This window comes from Tauraco erythrolophus, chromosome 1, assembly GCF_009769465.1.
Source record: "Tauraco erythrolophus isolate bTauEry1 chromosome 1, bTauEry1.pri, whole genome shotgun sequence".
Classification (NCBI taxonomy): domain Eukaryota; kingdom Metazoa; phylum Chordata; class Aves; order Musophagiformes; family Musophagidae; genus Tauraco; species Tauraco erythrolophus.
The window spans coordinates 127,977,702-127,989,873 of record NC_141465.1 but is presented as its reverse complement, the minus strand read 5'-3'; the positions used below and the strand labels follow the sequence as shown (position 1 = coordinate 127,989,873).

At 41.0% G+C, this 12,172-nt stretch overlaps 1 protein-coding gene across 3 annotated transcripts in view; it reads right to left on the bottom strand.

The window, feature by feature from the left end:
* Positions 1-12,172, bottom strand: part of GRM5 (glutamate metabotropic receptor 5) — a 297,088-nt gene that overhangs the window by 25,354 nt on the left and 259,562 nt on the right. For all 3 annotated transcript variants that reach the window (XM_086614295.1, XM_086614303.1, XM_086614312.1), the window contains exon 7: positions 1,712-2,651. In XM_086614295.1, coding sequence (XP_086470421.1) covers positions 1,712-2,651 — 940 coding nt within the window. The remainder of the gene's footprint in view (positions 1-1,711; positions 2,652-12,172) is intronic.

The window sequence follows — 12,172 nt, the reverse complement described above, 5'->3', positions numbered from 1 at the left end:
AGAGCAATACCTTTCAAACTGGGCTTTAACGGATGACAAAAAAATCCTTCCCAAGCCCAAGATCTTCCCGTCATCTATAACTTCACCTTGTTGAGGAAAAAAAGTTGTGAGATGGCAAATGAGCTCTGCAGCAAAAGTGACGGAAAATAATAATGATCTCAAAGAGGAAGAATGCCCTTTTATTCAGGACATACTATGAAGAATGCCTCTTCTAACTGGCCCAGAAGTTTTTACAGAGCTTCTAACCTGAACATCTCAGGTCATTCAAGTATACAGACAGAGGCTGTAGAAAAGGGCATTTCAGGTAATGATCACTTAAGCTGATAAAGGATTTATCATTTTAAAATAGCATCATGCTCTGCACCTGGAAAGGAACTGGAAGAGACCATCATTAACTGAACTGTACCAATTCAAAGTCACTGAAAGAGAAGCATTAGTAATAATCTGACAGAAACAAATCGTCACTTTGACATAATCTCTCCTGCAGGTATTACTAGTAAAATCCTCCCTCATGTCTAAATTGTGGTTCAAACTAAAATGGAAGTACAAATTGCCCTCGTTCCATACCAACTCCAGTTGTGAAGAATTGCATGTCTGGAAATATTTGTATTATCAATCCTAAAATGCACGTGTGTTTCAGTGAGAAGGAAAATCTGGCTGCCTGTCACTTCCAGGCTAGGCATATGTAGCTGAGGAATGACAAAACTGTTTCTCTGTACTTTCATATAGGCAGAATTCTTTCTTTGTGCCAGAAGCTAAATAACCAAATCATCCCCATAGCACCCATACCAAAAGCGAAAGGGATTAAAAGATGCAAATGAACCGCTGGGCTGAGTGCACTTCTACACGCTCCGTCTGTGAAGCAGGACAGTAGCTGCACTCCAGAGCTCTCCTTTCTCTTTAGTCTTCACTTACTGTAATTTTTGTAAACTGAACATACGAACGTACAAGTTGTCCTCATGATCCCTGAATTCAAATAATTCCTTGAGAAGAAACAAAGAAATATCTCTTAAAGGAGTATTTATTCAATGGTAAGAGAGGGACTTGTGAGCATCTTAATTTGATGGAGTTAGGAGGATGAATACAGAAAAAGGTATCAAGAAAGGTAAAGAAGAGAAGATAGGTGAGGTCAAAAAGAAATCAAGCAGGAAGAGATAATACAAGAAAGGAAAATCAAGTGAATAGGAGATAAAAGATGTAACAGAAGAGTCATATGAAACAAATCCTCAGATGCCTGAGAGCGGCTGCTCACGATGCCACTTGTGTTTATTACTCCACCTTGATTATGTAGAACTAGCAGCAACCCTGTTGTCTTATTGCTGTCACTAGAGGCAAAATACAGACACTATGCAATTCGTTTAAGGGAAAGAGATTGTAAATGAGTGCATTCAGGACAAGGCCATGAGTTGTATTTCTTGTTCTGTTCTTTTTTTTCTCCTAAGATCTTGTTTCTCTCCCTACATTAAGTGTACAGTTGACACAGCCAGTACTTCCAGCCTTGTAATTGTTTGCCCATTGTTCTGTCTCCTGTTTTTGCACAGCGTTTTGACTAAATCAAACCCAAAACTTTTACAGATGTGGGAGAGAGGACTCACTCCTCTCCCAGTGCAGAGGAAAAGGGAATTAATATATTTCCCATTGTCCTTCCACTGTTAGTAACTCTGAGAAGATCATAATCGCTTCCCCACATCCCCACATTAGCAAGCTTTACCTAAGGGTTTCACCAGATGATCCCCTTCTTTTCCAGAGGTTCACTAGGCTGCTTGAGCGGCTTGCAGCTGAAGATGACTTTCCATCCCCTACGTGCATGCGGACCACAGTTGATGTGGTGAATGCGCTGCGTACGTTTCTTTCAGGCTTAGCGAGGATGATATAGACCTTGGGAACAAACATGCAGCCAAGGGCCACCGTGGCACTCAGACTCACTGAGAAACACATGGTGATTATCTTGTAGTTGCTTCCAAAATATATTGGCACAAAAGCCAGCCAAATGATGCAGGTGGTATACATTGTAAAGGCAATATACTTTGCTTCATTGAAATTAGCTGGGACATTTCTTGTCTTAAATGCATAAAAGGTGCAACTCAAAATTAATAATCCATTATATCCAAGGGGAGTGACAACACCCAAGTTGGTGGTGTTACAAATCAGGTAGACCTCCCGGATGCTTGGGTAATCATGCATTATATCTGGTGGCTCCATTATAAAGAGGGCAACAATTATGCCTAATTGTATACATATCAAGATAAATGCAATAACCAGTTGGGCGCAGGCACTCATGAACCTAGGTTTCTTTGTACAAATTTTCTTCTTGCTTCCAGCCAGGATTCTTGCAATGCGGTTGGTTTTAGTTACTAGAGCAGAATAACTCATAGCTGGGGAGAGGCCGATGCCAATTCGTTGAAGATAACAGTAAATCTGTTGAGGTTTTGCGATGAGGCAGAAAGTGCACAAGTAACCCAAGCAGATGCCGGCTAGAATGATGTAGCAAAGTTCTCGGCTGGATGATTTGACCACTGGAGTATCACGGTACATTATGAATATAGCTGTAACAAATAAGGTGGCCAGCAGACCCAGACATGCAAAAACAACTGCTGCAATTGGTTCAGGATCACCCCATCGGAGATACTGGACTGGGATGAGGTCGCAACCTACAGAAAAAGAAAAAAAAGAAGGTAAACTGAAGTACGTAGGAGTGAGATTTTTTTAATGATATAGTTACAGATTTTTCCTGATATTTCTCTTTTTTTTTGTCTTTCATGAAAGTGCCATTATAATGATCATAGGCTAAGATTATGTTAATATAATGGCACAATAAATACTTTTCAGTGACAGCTTATTTCAGTAATACAGTTTATCTGGAGTACAACACGGTGACTGAAAAAAACGGCCAAGATGACTAAGATGTCACCTTTCTTCACAGTGGACTTTTCCTTTTAAATTCTTTAAAATATAGCAATTTATGAACGAAATTCCAAACCAAGTTGCATTACCTCAGTGCAAAATGCTTCAGAATTGTCTGCATATCGCGTGCACTTAAAGGACCAGATGTCAGTCTTACTAATTATATTGTACACTATGAAGGATGATTGGCACCTCTTTAATGATCATGGAGAGGAAACTTAGAGATTCTAGCTGTCAATAAAAAGAGTGTGCTTCTTCAGAGTTGCAGATGATAGGTGATCTGGAATGGCACACTCTGCTCACTTCTTTGTCTGTCATTCATTCTTTTGAGATGAGTGAGGAATTAAAGCCTCATCTAACTTGTGAAATCAAACATTTATTGACAGAAGTCAATAAATTAGTGTCACAACTGAATTAAAACAATGCAACTCCATCTATGGATATTTGGTTTTCAATTTATGTATAGATGTACACATGCCATAGAAAGGCAAAGAAGCTTCTCATTTCACAATGTGAAGATCAATAGAGAGTAGTAAAAGTTGACAGAAAACTTGTTGCTGGCGTCCCTCCTTCGTCTCTCCTTTCCTTTTGCACTGTAAAGCCTGGATAGCTCTAGAAACCAAAAGGAATGAGAGGGGAGTACCTTGATGCTCTGGATTACAACTTCCTGACAGTAGTAGACACGCTGGCACTGCCAGCCAGGGCAGGACTGCTGGAAGGAGATGATGGAGAGGAGGAAATGTAACTAAAAACTTTTATTTCTCCTATACTTGTATTAAGCCTGACTAACCTTAATTGTAAAATATAAATGACCTCAAAATTTACGATTGATTGTTATAATCAGATTGCTGACTCCTGGCTAGGTCAGACAAAAGGGTGCCAGCCTGATTCAGGGTGGGTGGTAGCAAGGCACTTTACCCCATAGGACTGGAGTGCTGGGTGCTCGCATCTGTGTTTTCAGCAGTGAGCCTAATTAACGCTTTTTACCAGTGAGTGTGATGGAAGAACAGCGAAAACCAGAAAACATAATCTGATGTGTGCAGATACCATGTGGGTTATTCTCCAATAATCTTTATGAGTAAGTGAAGTCTAAATCTATTTCTGATTTTACTAAAATGTAGTTAATATTTTGGGGAAACAATATGTTACCAGCTTCTACTACTACTATATATTCTTGGACACAAAATTTGAGGAGAAGAGGTCTTTATCTGACAGCTGGGCTTTTACATGCAGACAATGATATAGGGGCTGATTTTTTTTCTTATGTTACAGCAGAAGTGAATCATAACCAACCATTTCTCATTAGTTTCAGACTATTTCATGCCTTCCTTGCTTTATTACTCTCTTTATATTCTCTTAATAAAATATCTGAGAAAAGAGTTGAAAACTTGTCCCATTTTTTCCCCCATCACTGGGTATACTTTACAAGGAAAATGCTAAACTGTGCAACGATTTATACCTCAATTAAGATTTAAGGACTGGATAGTGTTCATAAAGCAATGATTGGTGAGGTTTTCATATAATAGCATTGCAGCTAATGGTTTCTGACAATGGCATTTTGCAGAAAGGGACAACTCGGTCAAGTAAAAGAAATATGGGAAAACAGCACTGTGAGTGTTCAGGTTAGGTTGATGGCCAGGATTATACCAAGGCAAAAGCTGAAAAATGCTAATACAAGGAGAACTCCTTCCTATCCCCTTAAATATGTGTATGCTCAATGGTCATTTGGTCAAGATCCTGCCCCACAGTCCACCTTGAACACTTCATTAACATCTCTGAGCACCTGGAAAGTCTTCTCTCCTACCTGGCTCAGAAGCTCCAGGTGAAACAGAGCCAGTAGCCTTGTCTTGTGGTCCCTACAGTGTGCTGAGGCAATCTTTGGCTTCTGGAAAGGCTGTTAGGAGCCAGTCCAATTTGGAGCAGGTGTAGAGTTGTTCATTCTGTGCTCACAAGTGCACTGCTTCTGGGACCAAAGCCCCAGTAAAATTGACATAAAACTGCCCCTATATTCTTCTGAACAGAAATGTAGCCAGCGGGAGCAAGGTACTAGATACGCATGTGAATAGCAAGACAAGAAGATATAAGAAATTAGAGTTCTTTTTCACACACTAGGGACAGATTTTCTGAAAGGAGCATCAAAAATCACCAACAAATTACAGATAAGGATGTAAAAGGATCTTCGGGGGAAAAAAAAAAGGTTCTGGTATTTTAGAAAAACATCTGGGTACTTCAGGGATGGGCTAAATTGTGCCATAAACAAGAAGAGGAGAAGGTCTTGAAGGTTTGACCACTGCCAGAAGTGTATTAGCACCCTGCGCTCTCTCTGTAGAGGTAAACTTGCCCTTATTTCTGGTCTTTCATATTGTGTTAAAATTAGTTCATCTGGGAGAAGAGTTCACAGATATGAAGCACTATATTATAGTCCATATTTTCTGGGGATTTGATCTTGACACTGTTTTAATTTGTTATTATAGACTTGACACCTAAGAGACCTTACCGTGCCTACAGCATCCATAAAACCATATTAGTTTAGCACTGAAAATCCCTTTCATGGTAGGCAATATAAAATACATAATTAAACTAGTTCCAAAGGTAAACATGACAGACTAAGGCCTGTGAATAGGATGCACTCTGGAAAGTGAAGGGAATTTGGTGAAGTCTCTTGAGTCAACATCACCAGCCAAAGCTCACTGAATCTGCACATGAAAACTAAAACTGGCAGAAAATTACTGCTGATTTAGTAAGTCCTAAATATTTTTCAGTGGCGTTTGGAATCCTGGGCAGTGAGTTCAATCTGCTGATAAAAGACTTGGTTGTCTTGGTAATTTTTCAGACCCTCCCAAGTATAGCAGAAGTCCAAATATGAAGGCTGAAACCTGAACAACAACCTAGCCATATCTTAGTTGTGAACAAGAGTCTCAACATAGGATTTAGCACATATTATTCAAAGTGTATTGTTGTTACGTTCTTAGATATTTTATATTAATGCTTCTGAATGTTTCCTTATTTATAATCCCAAAAGATGGTAGAAGGGATATCTTGATTAGTTATTTGGGTTTTCACATATGGAGATCTGAGATATAAAAATGTAGGAGTCAGAATGAAAATCTACAAGAAGCTGGCAGGGTAGCTTTTATATATATATATATATATTTTTTTTTTTATTTTTTATTTTTAAATACAACCCCAACTTGTTACTCAAACTAACAGGACAAAAGTGAGGATTACACTCTCCAAAGTCTTGGGTGAGAAATCTCTGACCTCCACATGGAATGTGGACCAACTGGAGTGAGAGAGGACATCTTTAACATTTCAGTACTACGTTCTGGTGCTATAACAAACTGTTATCATCACTAGCTCTTCGCCCTGTTCTGGTGGGACCTTTTGTAGTCACAACAATAGCAGAGCATGTAGAGCCAACGTGTGCTGGCTTCTTAGTTGCTGCAGTCCCAGGCTGTCATGTTTACTGACATCATCAGCAGAGGTGGGTTTTCACACTCATTGGATGCAGCTGAGGACTGTGCATGTGTTTATTCTGCCACCTCTGCAGGGCAGGAGTTGGGATCAGTCACATCTTAAACCATGAAATCTGGGCATCAGTAGTTCAGGAGCCCAAGTCCCTAGTAACTCAGCTATCCTGATTTAGCTGTGCGTTGCAGTAAAAGGCAAGGCCATGAATCTCAGAATACATTAAAGTTACTCTGTGACCACATGGGGAATGATTCCTTAATTACACAAATGTGCAGAATGACTGGAACAACTGATGAATTGCAGCAATCAGATCCATCCTTATGTTAGCTCTAATGTTTTGATTTAAGTGTCACTAAGAAATGCTGGCTCTGTGTGCTGTAAATGTTTTGTTCAGAATATGTCATGTTCAGCAAACTTTCCATAATGTAAGGCACAATTACAAGTGGATCCTTCTGGCTTTATTGGCAAGTACTCCTTCATCCAGCCCAGGAGCCTCCAAGAGCTGTTCGTAGAGCTCAGCATTCTTGAGCCAGCTCGCTTGAGCCTGAAGCACTGTGTGGCTCACATCGAGGACTTGGGCTGTAAATGGACCTGAAGCTGAAGTCCACATCTAACCTGGAACAAGCAACTGAGGGAAAAAAAGTCCACAAATCTAGCAACAAGGGAGGGAAGAAAATGAGTCAGAGATCCTGAGGAGGGCCATGAAGATGAGAGGGCTGGAGCACCTCTCTTATGAAGACAGGCTGAGAGAGTTGGGGCTGTTCAGCCTGGAGAAGAGAAGGCTCCAGGGTCATCTTATTGCAGCCTTCCAGTACTTAAAGGGGGCCTACAAGAAAGCTGGAGAGGGACTTTTTACAAGGGCATGTAGTGATAGGACAAGGGGCAATGGATTTAAACTGAAAGGGGAGATTTAGATTAGATATAAGGAAGAAATTTTTCACTCAGAGGGAGGCATTGGAACAGGTTGCCCAGAGAAGTTGTAGATGCCCCATCCCTGGAAGTGTTCAAGGCCAGGTTGGATAAGGCTTTGAGGAACCTGGTGTAGTGGAGGGTTTCCCTGCCTATGGCAGTGCGGTTGGAACTAGATGATCTTTGAGGTCCCTTCCAACCCTAACCATTCTATGATTCTGTAGGAAAGTTGGAGAGTGACTTTTTACAAGGGTATATAGTGATAAGACAAGAGGCAATGGATTTAAACCGAAAGAGGGTAGATTTAAATTAGAGACAAGGAATAAATTCCTTACAATGAGGGTGATGAGATACTGGAACAATTTGCCCAGAGAAGTTGTGGATGCCCCATCCCTGGAAGTGTTGAAGGCCAGGTTGGATGAGGCTTTGAGCAACCTGGTGTAGTGAAAGGCATCCCTGCCCATGGTAAAGGGGTTGGAACTATATGATTTTTAAGGTCCTTCCAACCCTTACCATTCTATGATTCTATGATTCTATGTTTCTATCCTGGTATTCTATGTATCTATAACATTGCCACCTGAACCCTTAACCCATCCTCATCTGCTTTCTCCAAAAGGCCGTGTGAGAGTGACTTATGAAAATGGTTACATTTCATTTGGAATGAGAAATAAAAGGAAAGAGAAGTATAGGGCACAGAAAATCAGGGTGAAAATTGAACACTATCTCTGCTGATGTGCATTTATAAGGCTAAAACCAAGCAGATAAAAATTGTCCTTCTTCTATCCTCAGTCTGAATTACAGCCTTCCCAATTATGGTCAAAAGCAAGACCCTAGTGATGTTTCAGCAGCAAAATCAATGTCAGCACAGGCTAAATTGTGTTCTGCCTCGTGCTCACAACTGTCAGACAATTGCTGAAATTACCAATGGCTGTAACTTTATTGTAAGCAACAACACAAGAAAGCAGTTTGATGGCAACAAGCAGCCACTGTTTGAAAACATTTTGAGCAAGAGATGAATGATTTTTTCACTTGGGGAAGGGCAGGATCCAGTCTGAGAGAGATGCCCAAGCCTCAGATCTCCGTGGCTTCTACCACAGCAAGCTGCAGGGAGAGCCAGCCGAGCCCTTGTGGAGATCTGCCGGGATCCGACATCGAGCATCGCCCGTGTCCTTGGCCCCACAGGTGGTGTGCATGAACCATGGCAGTGGGATGTCCCAGACCATGCCGGGAGCCAGGACAGCAGCAGCTCACCGTAGTGTCTGTTTACTGTGACTCTTGCTAACAGTACAAGCAGTGCCCTCAGGATGAGGGAGGCAATCCTTGGAATCCAGATCAGTACAAGCCAAAGTGGATATGGCATCAGTGTTGTTAGAGCCCTTTGAAATAGCTGGTGTGTCACTTAGAGGTGGGCACCCTTTTTTCAGTGCTTTCAATTCAAGAGGTGTTTGGATACTCCAGCTCTTACCTGGCAGACAAGACACTGATGCTGCTATCCTTCTTTTACTGTACCTTATTAGGTGAAAGCTTTTTTGTAAAAAAAAATATGCATTTCTCATATTTAGCCTTATCCATGAATGGTATATAAAACATTTCAAGTGCTGTAAATTATTTCAGCTCCTGTTTTCATCAGATTCTAATTAAGAAAATCAAATAGCCAGCGTATTTGCAGTACACAGAGAATGAGAAAAATGTCAATACAGCCTGAAGATAATCCAGGTGTCACTGAAATTAATATCATCTACTTTCTTTGCAGTCCCTGAGGTCACTAGACAAAACTTTTGTTTCTGTTATTGTTGTATGCTGTCCTGGAATCACAGAAAGAGGGAATAATTGCCTCTTTCCCACCTCAAAAATGTCCTTAAAAAACACTAGGGATAACTGGACCAAGATGTTCCTACATCCACTGAAAAAGCTCTGAGATGCTGAACAAAACTTCTCTGGTCTTTCCAAGGCATCCTTTTTGAATGCAGAAGGTCATGTCGTCAAAGTGACTTGAGTTTCTTGAAGAACCAAAAAGCCATTCCATCAAACTACTGAAAAATTCATTGCATCAAAGTTTGGGCCTCAGTGTTAAGAAATTCTTTTTATTTGTATCTAAACATGCTTGGCATTTATTCTCTTCCCTCCACTGAGAAAATAATGCAAAGAAGGGCTTTGAGGAATAGTGGACAGGTTGACATATACTTCTGGACTTAAAACCATGAGTTTCTCCTTGCTCTAATTGGATATATGGCTCAGCCATGCTGGCCATACTAATGTGTGAAATGGTACTGTAATATATGAATGCTGCTCACACAATGCATGGGGAAGAAGAGGAGTTACAGTAGATCAGAAAGCACATCTTCATACTAAAGCAGGAGGAAGAAAATTGCTCGAGGTATGTGTTAGGGTGGTACAGATAAATTTGGAGAAGAGGAAGAGAATGATTATTTTTTGTGTCCAAGGAGGAGCCTGGTCCCTGGAGAATGTTGTATGCACAAGTAATGAGGATGAAATTTATGAGGAAATAAAATATAGGCAGATACACATTCCCTTTCTCACCTTAACTTCACTTCTAGATGAAGATATTTTCCAGTAAATGATTTAGTCAAGAGAAATTCTTCCTCCCACTTGTCTTTCCCACTACCTTTGGACTTCCTGCATCTTTCTGTACTTCAAATCTCAAATGTCTTTTTCTTTTCCAAGAATAATTTCATTATCCTACACGTAGTCTTCTCCCCTGCATCTGAATTCTGATATTCCACAAGTAGCCGAAAAAAAGTATTAATCTCTCTTCCTTTCTGTGAACAACATCCCTGCCATCACACATATCATATAGTGAAGTTTGTGGCACAAAACTGATGCTAGTCTTTGAGCATAAGAAAGATGGAACGATGTTTTGCTGTGTGAGCCAAGAAAGGATTCCAAATATGTTTTTATCCAAGTTCAGATCTCTGGCAAACAGCGAGGTGCAGCTCCATGTTGATAGTCTTCTCACGCATGTGGCTGACACATTTCCAGGACTCTCATCTGAAGGTGATCATCCAAGGAAGACTTATTCCAATGAGCTTTTTATATGTGTAGCCTTGTGGAGCTGACATCAACTGAGATATGGCTTTATCAAGCAGCAAAGAAACGTAGACTGCTGCAGCATCAGATATAGGGACATTCCAAGGAGACCGGTGTATGCTTTATAAAACTAAAGGGAAGTTTTTTTGTCAGAATACAAAATGCATCTCCATCTTCTTATTCTTAATTCACATTCACTACTAAGTCTTATGCTGTAAGCAAGAATGACAGGCAGTTTCGTTACAAGCTGCAAAAATTGGGACAATAAATATGACCACTAAAATACAGGTCAATATATTATATGGATAAGCTGGGAACAGGCTTTTTTATATGTATTTCTGATACAAAGCTACATAAGACAACATCCAGCCATCATGTGAATAGTAAGTTAGGTGGGAACTACACAGGTATGAAGCTATGGTAATGGGCGTCCTGTTACCAGGAGTGCATATTGTATCACCTGTGCTGATGGAGGCCAAGGGCAGACTTGGTTTCCAAATAGTGCCTGCTGAATTTGCTCCTGGCTGAGGAACAAAGGCGAGATCTCCTGAGGAACATTGCTTGGCACTGATGTCTAGGGGTTGTTTTATGTACATAGCAGCCTTGGTCCCTATAAAGGTGTAAAATGCATGTCTAAAGCCAGATGAATGAGTTGCAAAATGTAACAGCTCACATAATACACAAAACAATTGGATTGACTGAGGACAACTACTAACGATCAGAGCTGGGTGGCAAATCATTGACTCATCCTACAAGAGTTTTCAAGGTGCCACCCCCACCTGCTCTTCCATCCTGAGGGCAAATTAAGATCTTCAGAGGCTAAATCCTCCCACAAGCCCAGACTGATGCCTTGCCTGTGGCATGGTAAGGCCATGGGGCATTTATGGGGGAGTCAGCCCATAGCACAGAGCCTGAAGGCCATCCTGGTGGCTGTTCACTTCGCCTTGTGTACACTGCTTAGAGGTTAATTGCCTAAACTTCACCAGGTCAATGGGTAGTTCCTGTCACTGGTGTTTCAGAAGTGGGTCCTCTGTTGGTCTAACGAGGCACTTGAAGCAGGTTCCCTCCTAACTGGCTTATAGTAACTCCTTTTTCAGCTGATCTACATTGGGTAAGCTACAATCTGCTACATCTTGGACAAGATCCACAGTGGCTGAAGAGTTGATCGCTTGCACCAGTTGACCTTCACCCACTGACCAGCCTGGTGCAGTGTCCTAGTCCCTGCAAAGTGCATTTTGGAGGCTCCTGGATGGTTCAGCTGGAATGCCAATCTGAGCTTTTACTGCACCCGCAGTGCTCTGCTCTGGGGGAAAGGGACACGTGGGACAAGGTCTCTTTGTTTCCCCTTTTTCTCCTGACGCAAGAAAGCTTTCATGAGGTGAGAGGGCTTTGCTGGCTGATTGCTGAGTGCCTGTGGAGGCAAGGCTGAGGGAGCAGGGCTGGAGCAGCACTTGCAAATCAATTTTATTGCTGTTTCTGTTTTCTCAGTCATTTTTTTCTTTTTCTTAGGGATAGTTTCATGTTTGATATTTTCTGAAACCCCTTCATTTCCATGGCTAAATGATATTTTTGCAGTGATTAGAATCCTAGCTCATCTATTACAGCAATGCAACTTTCATTACCAGGAAAGAATTTACTTTATATATGTAAGTCTGTCTATAGGCCAAGACTTGTTTGACACGTTTCCACTTACATAACTTTATCCAGCAAACTGTTTTTTCTTTGGTCTTCCCTCTCTTTCACCTAAATAATTTCTCCCTTCATTCATAGGAATGATATGTATACCAAGTGTGTGAGCTTTTCTGGAAAAAAAAGTCTCCTCTTGTCTGTACAGAGTCTG